General features: G+C 38.5%; 1 protein-coding gene across 3 annotated transcripts in view; it reads left to right on the top strand.

The window, feature by feature from the left end:
- Nucleotides 1–26586, top strand: part of ythdc1 (YTH N6-methyladenosine RNA binding protein C1) — a 28996-nt gene extending 2410 nt beyond the window's left edge. The window contains exons 3-16 of one of the 3 annotated variants that reach the window (XM_079607258.1): nt 43–335; nt 5784–6135; nt 10224–10277; nt 11940–12034; nt 12131–12239; nt 17503–17620; nt 17703–17787; nt 19117–19286; nt 22796–22875; nt 23156–23192; nt 23272–23311; nt 23909–23974; nt 24778–24942; nt 25666–26586. In XM_079607258.1, coding sequence (XP_079463384.1) covers nt 43–335; nt 5784–6135; nt 10224–10277; nt 11940–12034; nt 12131–12239; nt 17503–17620; nt 17703–17787; nt 19117–19286; nt 22796–22875; nt 23156–23192; nt 23272–23311; nt 23909–23974; nt 24778–24942; nt 25666–25887 — 1886 coding nt within the window. In that variant the 3' untranslated portion in view covers nt 25888–26586. Of the gene's footprint in view, nt 1–42; nt 336–5780; nt 6136–10223; nt 10278–11939; nt 12035–12130; nt 12240–17502; nt 17621–17702; nt 17788–19116; nt 19287–22795; nt 22876–23155; nt 23193–23271; nt 23312–23908; nt 23975–24777; nt 24943–25665 lie in introns of all 3 variants that reach the window. The other 2 variants (XM_079607257.1, XM_079607259.1) reach the window with 2 other exon arrangements.
- The last annotated feature ends 648 nt before the right edge of the window (nt 26587–27234 follow it).

Raw genomic sequence — 27234 nt, 5'->3', positions numbered from 1 at the left:
GCTCTGTTACCACATTAACTGCTCGTTTACCTTATGCCTCAGGGTCTAAAAGGAAGCACGAACGAGGAGACGGCCAGGATGTAAAGCGGCTCAGAGCCTCAGGACACACTACCAGACAGCAACTAAAGAGAGCTGCCACTTCTTCTGGATCAAACAGCAAAAAGACCAGCAATCCCAGAGGAAGACACGCACCAGAAGACATCTATGATGACCGAAAGAACCACACTGGAAGAGGATCCCGGGCTGATCTGCCTAAAGGATATAGTGAAAAAGGCCTGTCCCGCAGCAGAGACTCCCAGAGACGGATCAAACCCCTGCTGCCTGAACTGACAGAGGTGAGAGAGGATGGTTTTTGCATTAAGATGGATCTAAAACCAATTATTCATTCCTATATCAATAACAAATGGCAAACAGAATGGGATCTATATGAACAAACTCCATGAAATCAGCCCCAATGTTGGACCGAGAAGTTTCTGTTAATGCAAAGCCTTTTAACCCTCAGGGGTCTGAGGTGTTTTCTGGGTCCTGGAGGTGTTCTGACATGCTCTAACATTTGTGCTTATTTCTGTTACTTGTGACATTTTCATGACTAAAGTCTTATTACACTGCATTCAGCACAAACTCTGCTACAATAATATGTCAGCAGCATGTATGTAAAAGTTTGTAGTTTTGAGATAATAACATTTATGCGTGGTTTGTGAAAATGACCCAAAAAAAAGTCACTGAAATAATGTCATGAAAGACAAACTAATTATTTCGTCGCAAGGCTTTTGAAAATTGTATCACGTAGCCTAGAATATTTGCTCCAAAACTATGTGAAAATCATCCTGAATACTCATTCAGATAAGACAATATATTGATTTAAAATTTGTATGACATGTTTTGTGTAAGAAAGCTTTATGCGAGGAGGCGTTAACCACCATGAATATTGAGTGTTTCACACCTGAGAAAAGACAAAGGCCCTCCCATAATGGCCCTATTAGGAGCTCTCAGGCACTATCATTACATTACCTTGCACAAAGAATGAGGAGATTTAAAAAAAAAATGGCTTTTTGATTGTTTGAATTTATTTACAACACAACATCATCCAAAGATACACAACAAATGGCAAAAAGCACATTATTTAACACACTGAACTAAAGACAGAGACTTAACCAGTCACACACCTTTCCTTTCCTGAAACAGTGCATACCTGTCATTTCCAAGGTGTTTGATTTTTCACTTTACCTCCTCATGCTCATGTTGAAGTCAGCAGGACGGGTAGCTACCTAAAAAAAATATATATATATATATAAAAAAGCTGTGAGCATGCTGATATCAAGAAGAAACCAGGGCTGCATGATTGTGGGAATACATTTTAGATTTCTGGTGAAAATTCCTTTTTAAAATTTACAAAATACACGCACACACACACACACACATATATATATATATATATATATATATATATACATATATTTGTTGTGCCTTGTAGGCATATACCTGCACTGCAAAAAATGATTTTCTTACTTAGTATTTTTGTTTTGTTTCCAGTCCAAATATCTAAAAATTATTAAATCAAGAAGCATTTACTAGAGAAGTAAAATGACATAAGAAATTCTATTTTGTTTTAAGATAAAAATAAAGTAATTTAAGTAATTTTTGCTTAAAACGAGCAAAATTATCTGCCAATGGGGTAAGCAAAAAAATCTGAATTCGAATAGAAAACAAGAAAAAAAATCTTAATTCAAATGGAAACCAAGAATTTTTTGCTTACCCCATTGGCAGATAATTTTGCTCGTTTTAAGCAAAAATTACTTAAATTACTTTATTTTTATCTTAAAACAAAATAGAATTTCTTATGTCATTTTACTTCTCTAGTAAATACTTCTTGGTTTAATAATTTTTAGATATTTGGACTGGAAACAAAACAAAAATACTAACTAAGAAAGTATTTTTTGCAGCAGGGCTGAATCAAATAATAAGAACAGTATAGCAGGCATAGTTAAAAAGGAACACTTCAGTAACACTACACTAGAGAAAAACATATTGATTATCATATGTTACTTCAAATGTTTACATCGATATGACGTTATGAAATGAGATTGGAGTAAAATCATGGTTTGCTTTTCAAACGCACGTCGCGCGACTGCGTTTTCAAACTCTCACAGCGCGTGCAGGGGACATTCACTGAAGCATCGAGCAACAGTTCAATGGCAATATGAAGTTTATGCAACAATAACACTAACTAATATAATTCAGGATTATTTCTTACCTTAAAATCGTTCTTGTCTTCAAATCGCGATCTTCTTCTTCAGATGTAAACCCAATAATCTCACAGCATGTCTTCCAAACTCGACGACTGCAGAGGACTGATAAAGTTTGCCGCTTTGTTGTTGAGGTAATGGGGGCGTTCGCGCGACACATGGACGATTTGCATCTCTATATGTTTTGCGCGTGTGGGTGTGGTCACATTAAAACTAATGAGGAAGGGTTAGAGAAACTGAATATCTTGTTGGTTTTATACAAATTACTTAAACAGAGAATATTTGTTTTCGTTTTGAATCAGATAATTTAAAACTACACACTTAAATGATTATAAATATATAGAGCTCACAAATGTGTGACAAGTATTCGCTGAGTTTTTTAAATGTTTAGAGACCGTGCTCAAGAAAAAAAAGTTCACGAGACGGAGAGGCAGAATGCACACCCTGTTTAATTTCTTTATTTTACAAAAGCACAACGTTTTGTTTTGATTGTAAGTGGACACATACAAAAGTAGACATCTCACAGATTCTTTTTTCATTTTTATTAAGTCTGTATGACCACAAATGACGGAGTATTTTAAGTTTATTCAGCTGCTATGTGAAAAAAAACGCGCAAATCACGCCGGCGTGATTGCCGACCCCAGGGGGTTAAATGTGGTTTGACTAGGGTTGGGAATCGTAATAAATTTTCCTGTTCCGTCTTACGATTCGGTTCCATTATAATGATTGAAACGTCTAATAAAAAATAGTAAGGGGAAAATGGACAATACTCAACTCAAACATTCCCTTTTGTGTTTATTCCTTACACCGTGTCCTAACTACACATGACAAAAGGAGTCTTTTCCATGTTAATCAGAGTTTGTGTCCCAATCAGCCGCCACACGCGACAATTCTCTTTTAGAAATGATTTCTATTTTTCTGCGACGTCGCGCTGGAACAACAGCCGTGTTTCCATTACCCTTCAAATTGCGCAAATTGAAAATGCCGTCAATGGAAACGTGTCAATTTCACAAAAAAGTTTTTACGCTCGCATGAGGTGCTTTTTCAGGCAATTCGAAAAAGAAATATTTAGCAAAACTGCATTGGAAACAGTTGTTGTGCATTTTCACAGTCACCTGACTTAGATGACGCGGTGTGTTAGGACAGAATACGAGACAGAGTTCTTTATTAAATTCGTAAAAGACAAAAGAATTACAGGAATACTGGATTCTAAACCTCAAAGAAATGCCACAATCAAGACCTCAGAACAGAAATGAGGGAGAAACACCCAGAAACTCCTCATATGAGCCGCTCACAGTATAAGGGTCTTTCCTTGTCATTAATGATTGGATAACACGCCTACGTCTCTTTCCCTTAATAATAATAATGTCTAGTGCAGTGGCTGATATATATATATATATATATATATATATATTTTAAAAAAAAGACGTTTTAGTCGCATAACATCGGTTAATGGAAACACCGTCATTTCGGAATAGTTTTTTACCAATATTTAGAAAAAAATTGCTAAAGTTTTGCGCAAATCTGTAATGGAAATGCAGGAACTGTTTATGTGCTTTATTTAATTTTAAAAGCATGCAATGTGACTTTGAATATATTTAGTGCTCCAGCTTTGTAGCTGTAAAAGCAACAGTGGATAATTCACCTCAGATCTTGAGATTAAACAAATGGAAACAAGAATGTTCAAACTGTGAACAAATAAGTGTATTCTTTGACAGACTGTTTTAGTAACTCAGTAGCCTATGTATTTTTAATAATGTTTAAATGGTGTAATATTTGTGAATTTGATTATGTAGGTACTTCTCTGTTTTCTTGCGAGTGCCGTCAAGATTACTCCCTGGTGCTGTGCACTCGCTCCGCCCACACGCTGTTCTGATTGGCTGTGGGTTTTGATTGATTTGTACGCATCTCGCAGTCGCGTCTAGTGTGGACAGACAAATTATTTGTCGCTGGATTTTATCGCATCACGTCTGGTTAGGACACGGTGTTAGAAGGCGCGGTGTGTTTGGACTGAATACGAGACAGAGTTCTTTATTAAATTCATAAAAGACAAAAGAATTACAGGAATACTGGATTCTAAACCTCAGAGAAATGCCAAAATCAAGACCTCAGAACAGAAATAAGGGAGAAACACCCAGAAACTCATCATATGAGCCGCTCACAGTATAAGAGCCTTTCCTTTCCATTAATGCTTGGATAACACGCCCCTACGTCTCTTTCCCTTAATAATAATAATGGTCAGTGCAGTGGCTGAGATATACAGTATATAAACCTATCAACGTCATTGACATAAACCAAAAATGACGTTTTAGTCACATACCATCGGTTAATGGAAACACCGTCATTTCGCAATAGTTTTTTATCGATATTTAGAAATAATCGCAAAAGTTTTGTGCAGCTTTTTAATTAACAAATAAAATTTCAAATGTATGTAATTAACACTTTTTCTGAAGAAAAATCCACATTTCTGCTTTCTCTGGGAGATTTCGGGACCTCCCTGTATTTCCATGTTAAAAAATAAAAAAATAACACTCCAGGTCTCCGCACCAGTCACGTAACTGAAAACTATGAAAGCCGTGTGACCGGCCAACCGGTAAAAATAAAAAATTACATTACAGAAATGATTCATTAATAAAGTTTGACTACTCGCAGCAGTCTCGCATGCGCTTAGAGCTCGTGTGAATTGTATAAAATTAAGTTAACGATCAACCTCGATCCATCAACGCCACATAGGTCGCTGAATTTCACTGCCCTTCATGAAGAGTTTTTCTTTTGTGTGAAGAAGCCGTTCTCCGGAGATGTGTTAAAAGTTAGCGGAGTGCATTCATGATTATTAGGCTACCAGTATAATAATAATCCTGGCGCCGGGTCAGACACGTTACATCAGACATACTCAGATTTTTTTGGTTCTTTTACTTCATTTTTACCATAATTTCAGTGTCTAACTGTACCATCGTTACCACATACAAATGGGCATGTTGCAGTTAAAGGTAGGGTAGGTCATAATTGTCTAAAAAAACTTTTATTCAAATTTGTTTAAACTGTCTTTATATACCAATACATAATTAAAATGCAAGTACTCTGAAATAGAGAGTATAAAAAACTGAGTGACTCTAGTGTATTTAATCTTCAATAAACACAGCTCATTAATTCCATTCACTCCCACCTAAAAACGGGTGCGCGACTGCGCGCACGTGCGCAGAGCCATTAATAGCGGCGGTAGTCATGGCGACGGAGAGTGACAGTCGCTTAAGCCAATCACTTGTTTCGTCCCGAATGGAATTAATGAGCTGTGTTTTTTGAAGATTAAATACACTATAGTCACTCAATTTTTATACTCTCTTTTTCAAAGTACTTACATTTTAATTATGTATTGGTTTATAAAGACAGTTTAAGCCAATTTGAAAAAAAGTTCTTTAGACAATTCTTACCTACACAACCTTTAAAACACATTTAAGTTATATTTTTTTAAACTAATCATCCATGATATGTTGCATGGCAAGCAGGGTGTGTAATACAATTACTTGTTTTCAGAAGATGCGGAGGACCAGTGAGGACAGTACAGGCAGAACAAGCCGCTCCTCCAGAGAAGAAGAGCCTCATTCAGAAGAATATGTGACTGGCAGCTCTGTGGCTTCGTCTGAAGGAAACTGCTCTGATGTCGAAGAAGGAGCCATGCAGGAGGAAGGGGAAGAGAAGGAAGTGGAGGAGGAAGGGGATGAAGAGGAGGAAGAAGAGGATGAGTATGAACTGGAGGAAGAGGACCCGCAGGAGGGAAATGAACCGAATGACTACGACACTCGCAGTGAGGCCAGTGACTCCCAGTCGGAGTCTGTGTCCTTCTCGGAGGGGGAGTCTGTACATTCAGCCTCGGGCTCAGAAGCGTCAGGTATGAGCCACTGAAGTTTGCAGGCTGGTTAGATTGGTTAGGAAAAAACGTCTTTTGTGTTGAATTCTCACAATTTGAGATGTGCCAATCATAATCCCCATGCTCATGTTGTTGATGTTCTCTGGTAGGTTGCAAAATCCTCTGTTCCAAACCCTAGTCGGCCGCTTCACAGTCTACATAGACCGAATAGAAATCTGACTGTTTTGAAATGTTTAAAGGGAAATGTTAAAGGGGTGTATATCTTGTGAAAAGGGCATTATACCAGCCCTTTGAATTTTAGAAAGAGTTTGAACACGTGTCCACAGTGTGTGTGTGTGTAAACAACCTTGTGAAAAGAGTCATAATATCCCTTTAAGGGAATATTTCTGGTTCAATATGACCACCTATTTTCAAGCTCAGAAATGGAAAACACAATAAAAGAATCATAAAAGTGATTAGTTTAAATCCCAATGTTGGCTTGACATAGTATTTTTTTTCACGGATGGCCATTTAAACACTTAGGGGTGGCACAGAAATAGGCAAAAACAAAATACTGATCTATTTTATCGTTAAAAATCAATTTCCCCAGAAATGAAATGTCGATTTTACTTCCGTAACCCGACTGTTGCGCTTTCTTTGTCTGTGAAGCATTCATGCAGTGCTACCAAATAGTTTGGCCAAAATTAGGTATGCAAGGCAACATAATTGGCAGTTCACTGGGTTTTGGAGCAGACCTGTTCATTAAAAAGGTCCCACAAAAATATAAAATTTCCAGCTTGCTACTTGTTTTCTTCCCTGGGACTGGTCGATCTCATGTTGTTAGAAGTTTTCACCACGGGTCGCTTACCTGGCTGTGTTCATCAAAGGACAGAAAAACGATTAGACTAGAAATCGGAGCCCGAGAGATCTCAAATAATCCTTAGCCGCGTTTCCACCGAAATTACCCGGAACAATTTGTCCCAGGAACTTTTTTCGAGGAACTTTTTTTGCCCCAGACCGGTCGCTTTCTGCGTTTACACCGCGGTCTAAAGTACCGGGAAGATTATAAACTGCGCGCGTCCGCGCCTCCCAGTCTGCGACGGACAGTAATCAGTTTTGAGCGCCACATTTATAATAAGTATGGAGGAGATTCAAACTGTGCTGCAGTTGTTTGTGATGTATTGGTTTACTAACGAGGTAATTAACAAAACCGCAAGAAAAAGACGAGCACTGATACTAAAGCATGTTCAGAAAGCTCGTAATGCTAGATATAAAAGCGGACATTGACCGTGAGACGGCTGGGACGAACGTGCAGAACATTTCCTCTTCCACAAATGCGCTTAATAAAGCCTGAACCTCGTCATCGGTCCAGCGGTGTGTTTTTATTTTTTATTAAATTCCATATTTGAAGACCGACAACTCTTACTGCATGAAGCCACGAACCGCAATAGAGTTTTATAAAATAGAATGCTGCGTGGAGTCATCCAATCAAAATGCGGCGTGACCACAACCAATCAGCATGTTCAGCGCACAAGTCCCGCCCCCGAAAGTTCCTGAAGTTTGAAAAAGTACTACCTCGCCAGCAGGGACTTTCGGAGGGGGAAATATTTACCCGGAACTTCATTTCGACCCTGATTCCTGCGGTGTAAACACACCGAGTACCAGCCCAAAGTTCCTAGTTCCTGGTGAAAGTTCCTGCGGTGGAAACGTGGCTCTTGATATTCTGACATAAGGGACCATGTTCTCCCATTTACTGTTCAGATGAGGAAAGCAAAGCCAAGAAGCTGGCTAGAGGGATATCACCAATCGTTTTTGATAGAAGTGGAAGTTCAGCTTCAGAATCCTATACAGGTATTAAATAATCACCTAACCGCTCAATAACAACATTAATAGTTATGGCAGTAATAATACTAATAAAACTGTTAAGAGTCAGTTTCAGAGTAGGATTTAGTCGCTGTTAGAGTCGTTCAGCAGCAGTGTAACCTGACTTGCCTCTGCTCTGCTGGCTTTCAAAGAAAAAGATAAATTAAGTATAAAATTAATTATGTAATGGATAATGTACAGTCAGCTCGTCATTATTGCAAAATAAGCCACAACAGGGTGGTCACCCTCAAGGGATTTATTTTGTGATAAGGACCAACTTGTCTGTATGTTGTCCCGCTTTTTACTAGCGGTGTGAATCGTCACTAGCTAGGTTTCCATCCACACGTTTTTATCCGAATTAAGTGATATCGAATGAAAAATGCCTTATGGAAACAGTAAAATTCGATTTGAATTTCATGAATATCGACTCAAATTAAATGCGTTCGGTCTCATCGGATTTTATCTTGATCGATATACGGCTTATATGATTAACGCTGATGGAAACGTTATTTGCGGAATAAATAATGAATTGCATTTTGTCTTGCAAAACTTTGTTCGCAAATGTTGGCTTGAATGTTGTGTGATTCAGTGCGAAAATGAAAGGAAACACCTTAAAATGTCTCAAATCAATTCGATATACCAGTTTGTTCGCAAAACAGCGTGTGACGTCATTACGCACAGGTTTTTATTCACTTTAAAGCCGTTGGATGGAAACACACTTTCACCAGCTTTATTCGCATGAGTTTTTTTACCGAACTTCAGATAATTCGATTGACAAGTGGATGGAAACCTAGCTACTGTTAACGATTTGATTACGATTATTATGTTAACGATTCAATTAGTTTTCGTCAATGAATAGCAGTCAGATACATGAACTCCCTTTACTTTTATCTGCTCCGAGAAAGTACACTTCCTGAATGTAGCAAACATCAAAACAAAACTTAACTCTGAATGAACACAGCAGACAACCGGAGCATTTATAACTAATAAACACTAGTACATACTAAAAGCGCATGAAACTCAAGTAGTGTACTGAAGTTATAATAATGCTCGCACACACATGCACGTAGTAAATGTTAAAACGGTGTGTGCATTTTTTTTAAAACTCGCTTTTGTTTCGCCTCATTTTATGCTAGCGCGAGATGCATTTACAGGTAAAATTTTAATATGGTGCAAAATTTCTTTTATTTTAATAAAAGGTTTATTTCCTAACCTTTTTTTGGACACATCTACATTGTCAGTAAATTAGAAAACACACCAGCTTTTCACTGAAAATCACCTATAATAATGTTGTGATAAATGGCTTTTTTAGTTTGCTTAGGGATTTTTAACTTGCTTAGGGATTGTTACATGTTGTCAGCATTTCATCTGGATATCTAGAATATCCAAGTAAAACTTTCTAAAGGAAAAAAATCCAAACTTCAGGAGGATTTGTTTGAGTAAAAAAAAAAAAAAAAAAAAAATCTTAAATCTGGTAGATTCATTCATTCCAAGACAAAATTAATGTCAAATTTGGAATTTAAATGAGCTAGATGAAAACTTCAAGTTCAAATGTTTAAAATGATATATGGCACTTGATGCTGACTGCTATAATGGGTTAGAAAATCAAAGTAAAGAACAGGCGAGTGAGGGTTAAATCCAGCAGTTTTGCTATATTAAACATGAAAAACGATTAGAATTGTATAGATTTCTACTATAAAGCAGCTCTCCACTGTGTTCACGTTTTCACTCGCATCTGACCTTGACTGAACAAAGAAATTCACCGGAGAAGATTTCCATGTCAAAGAAGGCGGAGTCTTAGAGCCACGCCCCCAGATCATTAGCATGGACCAATGGTAGTCGAAGGTGTTTACCAGTCGGAGTGAACCAAAAACAAGCTCCAAACATACTCTATTCTTTTCTTTTCTTTTTTGGGACTGACTTTGTTAGAAATTGTCACACCAGTTCGTTTGCTTGAAGTGTATCAGGGCCTTAATTGCTGATTGGCTTCTTAAGTATAAATTGACAATCAGGTCAGATTACAGAGAGCTGAATTCTTCTGATTATATTTTTACACATCTGAAATAGTGTGAATTTCTAACAACTAGATTTTGTCTCTCTAATCATATACCACAATGTAAAGCCTGTGGGAATGAATCTTAATGATGTTTAAATCCAGTTGTGCAGCATTGGCCTGTTTCATGGTCTGTGTAGGACCAGTCATAATCATGGACCGTCTGCGGTGTCTGTCTCTGAATGTTAAAGCCTGCTGTCTCTCTTACTTTTAGGGTCTGAAAAGAAACATGAAAAACTGTCCTCTTCTGTCAGAGCTGTGAGAAAGGGTAAGAACATCACATTCAGATAATGTTTGCATATGTAATTGTATTGTCATATCTGTAATCTATCTCTAACAGTAAAAATAAAAATTAAGCAGTGAATCCTGTATTTTATGAATCCTGAGTTTGTGAATCTTTAAAAGTACCTAGATTGTTAAATTGATTACTTATAAAAATGTGTTCTGGTCTTCATCCAACTCACATGTTGAAGACATTAATTATTCACACCGCTGACTGGTAAAATTAAGTGAATAAAAAACTTTTCAACAGAGTTTGAATCTTGCGTTTGCCAATATGATATTAGTACAGTATCAACTGAGGGTGCTTAGCATGTGACATTGTAATTTTTTACCCATGTTTTAATTTAACACAAAAAATTGTGATCAAACATTTGGAGGACCCCCTGCAGACTCCCTGGTTTAGCAGATATGGAGTAACATATTTTTTATATGTGCCGCTATGTCTTGTACGTGTAATGTCAAAACTTGTGTGAAAACGTGGAGACAAATGTAATCAGTTTGTAGAGCCTCTAAACTTCTGAACGACGTGTTGACGTGTACCTCTAGTTGAACATTATCAACAGCCTCCATTCTTTCAAATGTAGCATTTTGTTAACACGAAACTATATGCTCATGACCGATCTAAAATTTGCTCCAATTTTTATGAGTCTTTTATTAGTTATTAGCAAATTTATTAGTCTTTATTTGTCACATTACAGGTGAAACCCCAAATTAGAATATGATGCAAAAGTTCATTTATTTCAATAATTCAACTTAAAAGGTGAAACTAATATATTATATAGACTCATTACATGCAAAGTGAGATATTTCAAGCCTTTATTTGTTATAATTGTGATGATTATGGTTTACAGCGTATGAAAACCTTTTCACAATATTCTAATTTTGAATTTGGGGTTTTCATAAGCTGTAAGCCATAATCATCACAATTATAACAAATAAAGGCTTGAAATATCTCACTTTGCATGTAATGAGTCTATATAATATATTAGTTTCACCTTTTAAGTTGTAAATCTGTTTTTGGTTGCTTTACTACTGAAACGTGATGCCTCTTGACACATGTTCTCTGTGTAGAGTTGACTAACGACTATTAAAATTCGCCAAAATTCGCGTCCGACAGAGCAATAACCGAACTCGACCCGAGCCCGACAGGCATAAAGATATTTATGTCCGAGCCCGACAGTTAAAATCCCATTTCTTTTCTCATACTAATGACACATGTACGTTTGTTTGTGTGGAAAGCCCACTTTTATTCAGCAACTGTATGAAGGCATTCGGAAATGTCACAGGATGAGCGCATCAGTGCACGGAGCAACAAGCGCACATTAACACAGGCGCGCATGTACGGGTTTCGTTGTCACGGCTACATAAACAAATTTCCGCACACAGGAAGACAGATGTTATGGAAATATTTTACATGTATTTTAATCACAAAAATGAACGTTTGCATCAAGTGAAAGCATCAGGCACATTGGCTACCTACATAATAAGATTTAAATTTAAAATGTTCAATGACCCGAACCCGAGCATCATTTCTAAATATCTGTCCGGTCCCGTCGGGTATCCATCCTCTAGTGCTGACTAGTGTTACTCCATTTTGTGACCAATTTCATAATATGCTTTTCTCCCCTTTTGTATTTTTTTTCTAAAGATCAAACCAGCAAGCTGAAGTATATCCTGAGAGAGGCCAGGTTTTTTCTTATTAAGAGCAACAACCATGAGAATGTTTCCCTGGCTAAAGCAAAGGTTTGCCACTCACAGCCCTGTTTACAGTTTGATAATGATTTAAGAGTTTAATGGAAGCTTAACCCAGTTAACATGGTGTGCTTTCTCTCTTCACAGGGTGTCTGGTCCACTCTGCCTGTCAACGAGAAAAAACTCAACGCTGCTTTTCGCGCTGCTCGAAGTGTTGTGCTAGTCTTTTCAGTTAGGGAGAGTGGAAAGTTTCAAGGTACGTCTTAAAAAGAAAAACTGCCGTAAGGAATACCAAACATACATGGACAATAAACCCATAAGCAACAATTCAGAAAATTAGAGCACATTATTTGCTATGATTTAAGAGTGACTTGTAACCTCAGAGTGCCAATAACACTTGTATGTTTTAGCAATAAAAAAAAAACAATGACTGCACAGTTCTGTGGACTGCCATAAACGTTTTGATTGAGAAAAACAGCATTGATGCTTGACACATAAAAGCAGTGACACACCTAGCCGACAAAAGCTGACTGTTGTTGCCTCGTGTCGACTGCGTCTCGGCCAAAAAGTTGTGTTTGAACACGCCAAAAACACTACAGGCGAATGTCAAACTAGCATGTGTGTTCTCCGCATGCGTATGAGGAAATAACTGTCTGTGTCAGCAGGTATTAGCAGTCTATATTCGTCATTTTAAAAGGGAAACCAAACTAGTGCTTTCAAGTCATCTCGTAAAGATCGTAATTACGTGATGAACGCCTCCACAATGTCGTAAACACGAGTGGGGAGCTCAGGATTTTCTTTAAGCCCTGATCTTTACGAGTTGGGGGCGTGTCACTGAGAAACATGGCGGAATACCATAAACTTCTATAACTTTTTTTCTGTTTAACTTTCTTAAATTATTTCACTTCTACAAAAATCTGCAAAATGTCGTCTTTAAAACGAGACCAATCGTACATCTATATTCCAAAGCATTCTTGAATTACAACCATTTAAGTTCGGAATGTGCATTTTCATGTCTATTTTAAAAAAGGGGTTAAAGGTATTTAGCAGTGATATTGCTAGACTTTTCTATTTACAGCGAAGTAAGTTGCACAGAATATGATGGCATTATAATATAACAATGTAATGATAAAGTTTGCAGTGGCTTCATAAACTAGCTAATTAAAAACATAAAAAACCAAAGCACACCTGATGCACATTTCTTTGTTCTTCATTTTCTAGAACTAGAGTTGAATAAACTTGCTCTATTTTTGTAGCCTGGCAAGCCAGACTTACATCAAGATGTTTAGTCTGGCAACTCTCCTTAATCTGAGGGGCGGGATAAACGGTTGTCTCTCAAAATCCCTCTGCACGCAATAGGATAGCGCTACAACCAATCAGAGCAACTAAGAAGGTGACGTAGTCAGAGCGGCAAAGATCCGGTCCGGCAAAACTCTGAACACTTCTTCCTGTTTTAAGAATGACTTAATTGCCGTTCTTTGCTCTTTTCTTAAAGAAAAACTTAACTCCAAGTCCTCCAGAGTCGCAGCCAAAGCTGATTCGAAAGACCGCTGTTCTCCATCCGCAGCCGCCATTCTTTGTTTTCAAGTGGCAGCCGTCGCAACTGTCGTCATATGTTAAGCCCGCCCCCGCCTACTCTATACACGACGTGATTGGCCGGACCCAATTTAGGTTTTTGCAGCTAGAAGGTCTATGGAGAGTTGCTAGACTGCCCTGGCTGCAAAATACATTTTGCTGCCGCTAGGGTGCGTCTAGATTTCTAGGCTACTATTTTTGTGTAATTAAGAGAAAGTACACCGCCATCTTACTCCGACTTGAACGCACATGCCGTCATAAACACAACTAACCTCCTCGTAAGCACGAACTTCCCAGAGGGACTTGAACGCACCATATGTTAAGAACTAAAGTAAATGTGGCACAATTTTTTTTTCATGACTCTATTTTTGTCATGACAGTGTGAATGAAACAAACCACGTGGAATCTGATCTTTTCAATTCTGATTCGGGCCTCTTCCACATGTGGTGCTAAATCCGATACAGGTCAGACGTTTAGCAATGCGACAGTCATATCGAAATTCATGCGAATTTTACGTCATTCAACGCTCATGGGAGTCGCTTCAAAGATTTTACCTGCCGATGTTATCAAATTTTGTGGACAGTGGTGAAAGTTAGTGATGTGTCAGAGCTCATAAGTATTACAGTGACCGCTCTATATACAAGCAAACATGAGGGACAATATCATAATGCTAAAAACTATTTTTTCATATCCATGTCTTTTTTCATATAGCCTGTGCATAAATTCACTGGCTCCCGCGGCCAATCACACTATCAGTGAACGCTTAAGCTGCGTTCACACTACAAGTGACTTTGTCGCTGCAGGTCGCCAGTGGCTGGCGGTTTGGTCGCTAGTGGGCGTTCCTGCTACTGGTTGCCTAGTAATGTTTGTGAGTGACACTCACGGATGTTTCTCCATGTTGTAGACAACAAATCCGTTTTCTTGCCACTACAAACAAACATTTTGAAGGAAAATTCGGAATATAAATGGAATCAGTAACGTTACATAACATGCATAATATTAAAGATAAACGAGAAACTGTGAGTGCTTTTTGCCATCGCGGCTTTTTAATTGCTACAAACGGGCAAATACCGGTCTATATGTGTTCACGAAACCAATCCGGCTCTGAGTCAGTACTGTGAACACCACTGTATGCACACAGAGATATATCACAACTTATAGCACAGTTTCTGACGGCTAAAATTAGCTTCTTGTTCAACTTGCCTCTATCAGAGAGTGACGGATGATCACGCGCGCTCCACTGACTTCACTCCTATTGGTTGTGTCTCCCGAAAGTCGCTCTTCATTTGCATAAAGTTAAACACATCTCAACTTTGTCGCGTCGCCAGACACGCCCCGAAAACGCCCGCTCCCCTTTGAAATGTATGGTAACGTGTCGTTTTGTCGCTTGTAGTGTGGACGCAGCTTTACTTTAAGGTTCTCTGTGTTTACTTCCGTATGACAGCGAGCTATTTATCATTCTTTTGTGCATGTTAATATTCAACAATATTATTGATCTGCCTGCATTGACACCATTATATGAGAGCTGGACGATGACATCACAGTTTTCTCCAGAGCGGCTGTATAGATAAATTAACTAAATGAATAACTTTTTTACAACCAAAATTAACCATCACTGAACTTACGTCAGCTGGACTAAGATGCCGTTTTCTTCTAGATCTGCTGTACAGCCAAAGCAAACGTTGAATTATTTCCCTGTTATCACTGTAAATCTGCTTTGAAACAATCTGTATTGTAAAAAGCGCTATATAAATAAAGGTGTCTTGGATGTGCGGGAAAAGTTCAGGACCATGATCTGTTGACACTGGAATCTGATATTGGCCACATTTAAAACAACAATGTGAACGATTGGATCTGAGCAATAAATCTGAATTGAGCACTAAAGCTCGCAGTGTGAACGTAGCCTAGGACTTAGGGATGGGAATTGATAAGAATTTAACGATTCCGATTCCATTATCGATATTGCTTATAGATACGATTCCTTATCGATTCTCTTATCGATTCTTATTGGGGTGAGGAATTAAGTAAAAATTTGTTTGTATTAACTCTCTTTAATATCTGATCAAATTGATAATTTTCACATTCATTGGTCCGGACAAAAAATAAAACTGCCATTTATGTGCCATAAAAACTAAAAAACACAGACTGAAAACAGTTAAGGAAGAGCTTGTGCCTTTTGGAATATTAACAGTGCTCATTTGGATTAGGCTATTGAGTTACTAAAACAAACTTTGTCAAATAATACACAGGTTTTCTTCACATTTTGAACCTTTTTGTTTCCATTTGTTTAATTTCAAGATCTGATGTGACTTAGCCATTGCTGTTTTTACAGCTACAAAGCTGGGAGCACTAAATGATATTCAGTCACATTATACACGCTTTTAACGTTAAATAAAGCACATAAATAGTACCTGATATTATCATTGCCACACTTTGAGATTGTTGTTCCAGCGCGACGTCGCAGTAAAATAGGATCCGTTTCAAATAGAATCGTTGCGTGTCGCGGCTGGTTAAACTTTGATTAACATGGAAAATGATACTTTTTATCACGTGTCGCACCGTCGCGTCGCATGTAGTTAGGACGCGGTCAGAGCGCTTCTGCCTCGATGCCATGTTTTCTCATAGTGTTTGCTACATTCTGAACCAAAACAACGCAGCACGTGTGTAACGTCGTGTCACATTTGAACGAGCGGGACCGATAAGCGGAATCGTTAAGCAGGCATGCTAACGGTTCCAAGGAATCGATCCACTGGGGACTGGTTCTGAAGAAGAACCGGTTCTCGGTTCCCATCCCTACTAGGACTGCAGATAAACAAACCATAAACAAACCAGCGCTTGCTTACAATTTTGAATATCAATCATGCTGATGACTTTCTTTATTCCAGACGAGCCTCATGTAGTTATGAAAATATTTGTGCATTAGCATGCTCTGGAAAGATGACACAAAATTTGGTGCTGGGCCAAAAAATCTAGTTTCCGATTAATCTTTTTTTTAAATGTCCTCGATTCAAAATAGATTCTCAAAGGCCATGAATCGATTTTTTTTTTATCTAACCCCTAAAAGCCAGTATTAGTTTTCCTACAATGTTCATAGGCTTGCAGCCTCCATGTTACAGCGAATGCTGTGAGATTAGTTTTCTCTTAAATATAAATAACTATAAAATAACCTGATCCTGTTTGATCAAGGCATGCGACTGTTCAGACTTATCCAATTTTCAGCATCAATTGTTCATCTTGCATCAAAATCCTGTCTATTCATTGCATTTGAAATCTAGTTTGGTGTACCCAAAATAAAAAGTTTAATATACAGGTTTGTCGCTCTTAATTTCATTTTTTAAATTAACCACTTGTAAACTTGTTCTTTTTTTATAAATATAGGATTTGTATTAAATCTATATTCATTGGACCGAAATCGAATTTAGAATCAAATCGAGAAATTGAGAGCTTGCGAATCAAAATCGAATCGAAACATCTGAATCGATACCCTAATAAAATTAGAACTGCCTTCTGTCGGTGCTGTCTTGACTTCTTTGCTCGCTTTCATCACTTTTGCTTTAATTCTTGTGCACTTACTCGTTCGCTGAGCTGAACAGCAAATCAGAGTGATCTCTCTCTCTCTCTCTCTCTCTCTCTCTCTCTCTCTCTCACCGACGCCAACGGATGCTGATTCAACATGCTCAATCGCTCAAAATACCCCAGACGATGTCCAACTAGTGCCGACAGTTCGGAAACACACTGCAAAAACTGGGTCAACCGTCGGCTTGGTGTGTCATGGCCTCGTAAAATGGCAGAATTTGAGTCTGTTGCCCATAATTTCTGGTTACATGCTCAAGGCACAACCATAATCATTAAATCCACATCATTTTCCCTTTCCCCGAGTGAATGGAAACCCATATGAAGGGGCTTAATGCAGGTTCACTTAAGGATGTGTGTTTGTGTTTCAGGTTTTGCTCGACTCTCGTCTGAGTCTCATCATGGAGGCTCTCCCATTCACTGGGTTCTGCCCGCAGGCATGAATGCCAAGATGCTTGGAGGAGTCTTCAAAATTGACTGGATTTGCAGGTATTAAACCATGAGAAAACACTATCCTGTCTGGCTTGTGTGTTGTTAGTCTGCTATTGAGGTTTGTTTTCTTTGTTTAAAGGCGGGAATTACCTTTCACAAAAACTGCTCACCTCTCCAACCCGTGGAATGAGCACAAGCCTGTGAAGATCGGACGTGATGGACAGGTTAGCCGTATTATCATGAATTTCTTTATGAACTCCTTTTATTTGATTTTATATATTTGTATCCATTGATTGGATTGTAAGAAGAGGATGTTATACCAGAAGGGATCCATTTTTTGCAGCATTTTTTTCAGAAAAATATTAAAGTAAGTTAAGTTTCCAGGAAAAAAAGATATGGCTGGAAATGTCACATCTATAACCTAACCCTGACAGCTTTACATTCACACACACAGTTTTGCTGGAAGCAATGACATGAAACTATTGGTCTGTAATTATGAAAACTGAGGGGGGAAATTTAAAAGATATGAAGCGTCTGTCTTTTCTCTCTCTTTTTTTTTTAAAACGATTTTTTCAATTTTACAAGCACTACAGACTCTGAACAAACATCGAGGGAAATCAAAGGTGTAATTAACACTTTATATGTGCCATCCTTATTGACGAGACCAAACACTAACATGCACTAATTTTGATTTCCATTGACATATGGCAAAATGTTAACAAAAAACTGTTGATTAAAATGCTAAATTTGGTGTTACATTGTGTGTGTAAATGAATAGGTTTGGACTTGCTGCTGGAAACCCAAAGCACAGGACAATAGAGACACCAGAATAACAATATTCTTAATTAAAAAGCTGAAAATATGAAAAAGCTTGCATTCTTTCACTGATTAGATATATTTAAAATAATATAGGCCACTTTTTACTGGTAACATCAGACATTTGGCATTATCAGAACCTACAAATATTCCCCTATTGCATTATTATACATTATATTCAACATTATATAGTAATTTGATGTATTACTGACACTAAAACTCTGTAACCTTGAATTTTTTCACACACTGTAATTTTTATTTTGGGTGAACAATACACCACATATATTATATATTGTCACTATCCACGATACATAGTGTTGCATTTTTGTATTGTAACATACAGGTGAAACTCGAAAAATTTGAATATCGTGCAAAAGTTCAGAAATTCAACTTAAAAGGTGAAACTAATATATTATATAGACTCATTACATACAAAGTGAGATATTTCAAGCGTTTATTTGTTATAATTTTGATGATTATGGCTCACAGCTATAGCAAATAAAGGCTTGAAATATCTCACTTTGCATGTAATGAGTCTATATAATATATTAGTTTAACTTTTGCACGATATTTGAATTTTTGACACACAATATATTGTTACACCCCTACTCTAGCCTCATAGACGGCCAAGGAATATGCAAAAAATTGGTTAGCTTGCTCATAAAAACAAACGTTAACGTTCTTTCTTTTCACTGTCCCGCATGATCCCTTGGACCTCTGCAAACGGCCGACTGCAGGAGATCGAAGCCGACTGCGGGACACAGCTGTGCATGCTCTTCCCACCTGATGAGAGCATTGACTTGTATCAGGTCATACACAAAATGCGCCACAAGAGGAGGATGCACTCAGAGCCTCGATCTCGGGGCCGACTCCCCCACAGAGAGCCCGTCCCTCGGGACGTGGGAAGGTTAGAAAAGTTCTTTGGACTGATAGTGCGCACTTGTGTCCCTGTCACCTGATGCGAAGGGAGCAAGTGTGTTTTGGTTATTTTTCCACCTTCGTCTTCATCGTCACTTGAGCGAGGGTCAGAGAAGAGCAACGAACCAAGCTGACCAGAGCAGACCGGACCGGCTGCGGCTTTTGTGGGAAAGTCACAGCATAAATCCTGCGTGCTATTGTTAATTTTGATGGTTAATGGGAGCAGAAATGGTGTAACGATTGACCTGATTATCCCTGTTAACTGTTAACAACTTAAGCCTAAGAATGGTCTAGTTAACTTTTTAGTTGTAGCACTGAGGTCTGTTTCTTCCTGTAGATGAGACTGTGTTTAAATTTGTTCCCAAAGCCTTTTCTTGCAGGAGTGTCCATGGGGGATAGAGCCAGTCAAATTTGGGACTCTTTTAAAAGGAGCCTTAATAATTAAAGAGAAGATGGCACATCGATGTGAGGGGCAGAAAGCAGTCGTTGTTTTAAAAAAAGGCTTTCAAGAGGAGCGTATTTTGGGACTTCTTTGATGGTTTTCCTGTCCAGAAAAAGCTCCAGTGTGTGCTTGAGAATATAGCTAGTTGAAGTGTGCGGGGGTGTAGCATCAAGTCAAACGGTGAAGGAAAGCATGAAAACAGAGAGGGAGAGACAGGGAGGGAGGGCATGTTCTTCTGCAAAAGCTGCCGGAGTGAGTAGTCGTCCCGTTTGCAGTGCATATGGACTCGAATCGCACCAGGGACTGTCCCTATAGAGCACTGCTTTACATGAACTCTGTTCCAATACCACAGTGCTCAAAGAAAGGCCCCCAAAAAAAGGACTTAAACGCATCCTTACTTTCTCCAGACAAACGTCATGAGGAAGTTTGTCAATTTACACGTTGTCTGGCCAAAGCCCCAACTGATGGACTCCAATTGTGGATGCATTACATGTGTACACGTCCCTCCCCTTTCCCAACCCTCTTTGTTACAAAAAAGCCCCTTCCTCTCAATCGATGGGATGTTCCAGCTGGTGGTAGGTAGGCGGTTTGGACTAAAGATGGTGTAAAATGATGATGCCTCCACCCTTCCCTTCTTCTGTGTTTCTCTGAGCCCTCCATGGACTGAGTATCCCAAGAGAAGGGTTATTTCCAGATGTCTGGATCTTCTCTTGGTCTTTTTTGGTTTGCTTTGCAATGGACTGCACCGCTCCTTATCACTCCCCCCTTCTTCTGCTTTACCAGGCCCTTCCATTTAAAAATGTGTTAAAGCATAAGATGGACTTTTATATGAACTTTTACTCTTTAAAAGTATTTGCCAACGTTAGCAGTCACACAAAACTACAAGAATGCGGTATGTCACACTCTCAACCAGATTTTATTGTTCTCCACTGTAGATACTGTTGTTTTTGACATTGGGTTTCTCACCATTTGTTAGAATGACATTTTCACTAAGGGCACCTATTTATTGAGTATGTGTTCGAGTAGTGTTTAGGAACGGTCTTTCTAGAAAGACTCATCAAAAGTGTTTAACAATCCCTCATGGCACAGTTGAAGGCATGTGGGTTTTTTTTTTTTTTTTGGCTTCAGGACACACAGCGAAAGCTAGACAAAGTCTTTATACAATTCTGAGCAGGGCTCTACTGTTATACAGTTAAAGTCCAGGACTATAACATTAATGCTAACTACTATACATGTATACTTAGATGGTTTTATACATTTATAAGCAAACTATCTGATATCTGTCAAGTGATAGGCAGTGCGAAATAGTAGCAGCTTTGACCGATCAACAACTGGTATCCAAAAATATATTGGTAACATTTTATCATAACTTAATTATTAAATGCATGTTTATTTAAGCACTCAAATATATTAATCACACTTTATTGACATTCATTACTATTCGGATGTCATTGGCTGCTTTTTGTTGTTTTACTTCCAAGTCAACAGAGAAATGCGCTTTGTTTTTTTGTTCATTGAAATTAAGCTATATAGAGATTATACTTATTTCAGTTAGTTGTCATGTCAGCATTTCTTATTTCCGTGTAAAGTTGAAGCACTAACTGGAGATAAAATCAAAGCTGAAATAAGAATAAAGCCTAAATGGTGAAAAATAATACAAATGACTCAAAATGTAAGTACAATTTAAATTAAAAGCTTATTCAAATGATTAAATAATACTAAAATGACACTGCACACTGAATGTTTTTGCATTCAAAAACAGGAAGATGGAGTTTGGTGAACTTGACAGGCCAATTTAATGTGAAACTCATCCTACCAGACCCAAAGTATGGTCACGCACGTATCCAGAACGCAAGAACAACGCATCCTCTGCGAATGTTTTGTCGTTTCTCTGTTGACTTGAATGGAAGACCACGAAAGGCAGCCAAATGCTCCATAAAACAATTTTCCAATTGGGTGAGATGCATTGGGAGGTTTATTCTGATGGTGTTCACGAGTTGATTTGAGTGTCTGATTTCACTTGCATGGGTGTGCAAAAAGTTTTCACATTTGAAGGCAGTGAAATACTCACAACGTAGAGCTCTGCTGAGGATTGAGCATTGAAAAACACACATCAATGTGGCCTTAGTGTTACAGGATTGTTCTGGGTTCAGCTCTAGCAACAGCATTTGTGGCATCGTGTTGATTACCTTTATTGGTGTCATTGCACGCTTCATGCAAAAGTTATGTGCTTTACATGCACATGATGCTGGTTCACTAAGCTTTTCCATCACTCTCTTGTGGCTTTACTCTCGAATTTGCATTTTAATGTTTATTGTCGTTGATCTAAACATCTTACTGTAGCCATGATTTTTTTTTTTTTTTTTTTTAATGAGCTCTAACTTTCACCTGACCCCAATCAGACATCATTTTTTGGGTTGTTTGTAAGAAGTAAAACGTGTTTTGGGTTGTAAAGTCAGTCAGGAATGCAACAATCCAGGGGTCTTAAGATGTTTTTTAACTTGATGCAACACAACGCTCATGGAGGGATGCTGAAAACATGAGAATAAAGGGTTATGCCACTCAAAGCACCCTAATGAAAGCACAGCTGCTACAAATATAATAAAAAAATCTAGACCTAGCCAACTAATTAATAAATTGTGATCAGGCCCTAATTAACATTTTTCCACAAATGCTGAGAGTAGATTGTATTGAACCCAGACTATTGTTTTATGCAGGACAATAATATGTTAATATGCTAAAAGTATTTTATGCTATGTTTATGTGAATATACAGCACTTGCTTACAGATGTTTTACGTGTCATGCAGTTTAAGAATTTAATTTAGTTTCTCACCGAGTTTTTTATCATTAACTAAAATGAGATTGTACAATTGGACAGTGAGAAAGAAATCTGCTAAAATATGTATTCCTGTACACACACACACACACACACACACACACACACACACACGCACTGTTAACTGAAAGAAAAGTGTTGTTGACTGTATGCTTCATGTCTGTCTGTGTTTTCTGACATCAGTGCCATCTTTCACATTAATGTACCTGATTTACGTAGGCGTCGTCCTGAAGAATATGACATGCACAACCGGAAGCGGCCCAGGATTGATTACACCCCAGAATTCCCCCAGAGACCAGGTCAATATCTGCAATGTGTAGAGCTCATGTTTCCTCTGTTCCATGGTTTCTGAAAGAACGAGAAGTTTCTCTTCTACCCGTGTTACGGCTCTTTATCGAGGGGCTTGTGTTTTAAGGGTTGTACCGTAGGTGAACCGCACCCTGAACGTGTTTTTTTTTTTTTTGTTGCCAAGATTGTTGTAGCTTTTGTGTTTTTAAATCAAATTGTCAACTTGGTTTTATAGTTTGTGCTGTTTCTCTGTCGTTGGTGAAATCTGTCTCATTTTCGCTGTCCGTTTAGGTTTTATGCAAGACCCTCGCAATCAGCCTGTGGACAGGTTGGTCTCGTCTTTCCCTCATTATCCTGCATTTCTATATGGTATATGTTTTATAACTTCACGTAATATCTCTTCACAGGCGCTTCACTGGTGTTAGGAGAGATGTGTTTCTCAACGGAGTAAGTTTGTTTTCTTGACTTTCTAAGTCAACATGAAATGCCATTCACAACCAGTTTATTGATCAAATCTCCTGTAGAGCTAAATTTTGATGAAACAGGAAAATAATGTGTGTAAGGAACCGTCAGCTAAAAACTTAACTTTCTATGAGAAGGAAATACTTCTCCGTTTTAAGCATATCGTTGACGTGTAAACGTACCTTAGAGACTTTATTTTGCCCTTTGGGATATCTTTGGATTGCAAGAAGTCGGCATTACATAACCAGAATGAAGCTGTGGAGTTGAAAAATAAGGGATTCAAATCTTAGCGAAAAAGTAAATTAGTTTCAAAGGTGGATGTATTATATACATGTAAGATTATGAAGACAAAATTGTTTTTATTATTTAGCTGGAGGGGTAATAACATGCACACTATGCACAGTGACACCAGGAATGCTCATTAAAAAGCCAATAGGCTCAACTTTGGTTGACTTTAGTTCCATGTTGACTTGAATTCCCAGCTTGTTTTATTGTAGTTGCTAATTAACTTTATGATTCTGAAAAATCAAGTCATGTATGAACATATAAACATTATTTACACTTATTTTCTTATTTTTCTAGTCCTACAATGACTACATGAGAGAATTCCACCACAACATCGGGCCTCCACCGCCATGGCAGGGAATGGTATGATTGACTGTATTGGCTGGTTTTCTGAATCTGTTGTTCTGGTCATCCATTTTTTAAAGGAACATGCCGACTTTTTGGGACTTAAGCGTATTCACCGTATCCCCCAGAGTTAGATAAGTCCATACATCCCCTTCTCATCTCCGTGCGTGCCGTAACTCTGTCTGACGCACCCACTGCTAGCCTAGCTTAGCACAAAGACTGGAGGTAAATGGCTCCAGCTAGCATACTGCTCCCAATAAGTGACAAAATAACGCCAACATTTTCCTATTTACATGTTGTGATTTGTATAGTCACAGAGTGTACAAATAACAAGGTCACATGAGATGCTTGTACTTGTACTACTTTTGCGGAGTGATTTGCTCGCAGCGCCTGAGACGACCCGTGGTGAGGAGACGAGAGTTCGCTCAGTGTTGCGCTAATCACTCCGCAGTAGTAGCAGTGCTTCGCCTTCTGAGAATATAGTTCCCAGTGTGTATACGGTTAGAAGATGGCTGTGTCTCATCATGTGACCTTGTTATTTGTACACGCTGTGACCATACAAATCGCAACATGTAAATAGGACAATGTTGGCGTTATTTTGTCACTTATTGGGAGCAGTATGCTAGCTGGAGCCATTTACCTCCAGTCTTTGTGCTAAGCTAGGCTAGCGGTGTGTGCGTCACACAGAGTTACGGCACGCACGGAGATAAGAAGGGACTTATCTAACTCTGGGGGATACGGTGAATACGATAAAGTCCCAAAAAGTCGGCGTGTTCCTTTAAATTCTGACACTTTTTTTTCTCTCTCTCTCTTTCCTGAAGGCCCCGTACCCTGGTATGGAGCACCCCCCCCAGCACCCGTACTACCAGCATCATCATCATCCTCCTCCACCGCAGGCCCACCCTCCTTACTCCGGACACCATCCCATGCCCCATGATGCCCGCTTCAGGGAAAAGAGGGTTGTTCGCTCTTTCGCCTCCAGTTTGGTAAAGTTTAGCCACTTAAAGCGGCTCGAAAACTACCTAGGGCTGGGCGATACATCGAATATCAGCGATATGATTGTGATATTATTTTGCTGGCGATGTGGAATGTAGGGAATATTGTGTTTATCACAATTATGTATAACATATTTACTATAGCAGCTGCTTTCAAACGCTTCACACTCTGTGAAAAGCATCAAAGGTTTTTATTAACAACGCGTTTAACAGCGTTGAGCATTGTAGCCAATCACAGACATTTCTGTTGAGTGCTGAATACAAGGACCAATCAGAGGCGTTTAAATTGCATAATGCCAAATCGATGCTATCACAATACTCGGCTGCCAAATCAATATGTATTGCGATTCTCCAACTTTTGTTTAAAAAAGTGGCTTTTTTAACACTAGACAATGGGCAAAGTTTGAATCACACACTTATACAGACTGTATATATAGAGTAATATTTCCAAAAACAGTTCATATCTTTCTGAGTTTAGCCACCCATATTATTAAATATCACAATTTTTAATAATATCCAGATATAAATTATTGATATCGCCCAGCCGCGTTCCAAAGTAGTGGGAACTCCTACTAGCAACCCAACACCAAATCGCCAGTCCCCGAGTGTTGGGTCGACTTGCTAAGACCAGCTCACTAGGTTTTGGAACTGAGCCGGTGTTGTTTTTGATGTTACGTTTTTGCTCACTCGTACTTTCAAACTTCTGTTTGGCAGCATGACTACGACATGCGTGTGGACGATTTCCTGAGACGAACGCAGGCGGTGGTGAGTGGACGCAGGAGCCGCCCGCGCGAGCGTGACCGGCAGAGAGAGCGCGACCGGCCCCGGGACGCGCGGCGCGACCGGGAACGAGACCGTGGCAGAGAGCGTGATCGCGAGCGAGAGCGGATTCGAGATCGTGAGAGGGAAAAGGAGAGGGGCCGATACCGGAGATAGGGAGAAGTGCTTTTAAACCTGTTTTTGTTTTCTTTCATTTTGTAGATAGTATGTTAGATTTAAGCTTTTGATTTTTTTTTTTAATGGTTAATGTTCATCAGAAAGCTGAACTGAATCTTTCTGGGCATTTTTTTTAATGTTCATGTCATTGTTAGCATCATGCATGCAATGCATTAAACTTTAACTGTGAAACCAAAAAGCATTTTTACCCTCACATTTTTTTTCTTTTTCAATTTTTAATCATTGGTTCTGTAGCTGGTTCAACATAGTTGAGATGGAGCTGCTTTCCCCTTTGTATGTTTTTTATTTTTATTTTTTCCCCTTGCTTTATGGATTGTGAGCAGACTGTCTGTTCTTTACGTGGCTAATGCAGTTTTTAGGTGTTTTGCTAACACGGCGCTCGTCTTTGTGATTTCTGTTGTACATTTAAAGGTCATAGGTGCCCGTATTCCAAAGCACTGCTCAATATGACGGTTGTATCAATTTTGTTTATTTAGCTTTGTCTGGAGCCAGGCCTGTTTTCTAGTGTTTTGATCGGGAAGTGGGTAAATATTCCTACACTTGCTTCCTCTGTCCAGTCAAAGGATAAATGTCATGAAGGTTTGTAAAATGACTTAAGCCATTTGTTGTTGTAGTATCTGTTGGATACTATATGGATACCTTTTGTACAAAAAAATAAAAGAAAGTGAATTGCTGGTGTTTTATGTTTATATATGAATATAGCATTCAGTGACAATAAAAAAAAAAAAATCCTTAACACTAATACTTGTATAGTGAATAATGATGCATTTATTGTATATAAGTATATCAAAGTAGTTTTTTCACCATTCTGATCAGAGATCTCGAGATCTATTTTTCTTAAAAGTTAAGGGATGAAATATGTTGCCTTTTAATGTAGTATAATATTTGTTTTTGGACAAGTGCAATATGACTTGTAAAATGAAAATGAATTAACTGTTTAAAGTAGAACATCGTGAATATATTGTTGAGGCATCAGCACTTAAAAAAGTGTTTTTATGCATGCAGATGGGTGGCATAAGGGTGTTCCCTCTTTGGCTTAAACCAGATGACTGTCACCTTTCCACTGATAAGAGGTGACCATCAGCACCCTACACACACCCCCAGTGTCTGAGTTTCATCTGTTAATCTTTGGTGTGCACCAAGGCTCAGTACTGGGTCCCCTACTCTTTTTGATGTTTACAATCTCATCAGGCACAATCATAAAAGCAAATGTCTTCTCCAATCACCACTCTGCAGACTCACATGACATGTTGCTCAAATCTGATAAAGAAAGCGTTTGACTAGGGAGCCCCTAAAAAAGTTTGTTAATCTGAAAAATATGTTTTT

Source organism: Phoxinus phoxinus (assembly GCF_949152265.1).
Source record: "Phoxinus phoxinus genome assembly, chromosome: 3".
Lineage (NCBI taxonomy): Eukaryota > Metazoa > Chordata > Actinopteri > Cypriniformes > Leuciscidae > Phoxinus > Phoxinus phoxinus.
Note: the sequence above shows the minus strand (reverse complement) of the source record. Positions and strands in the feature narration are given on the sequence as shown.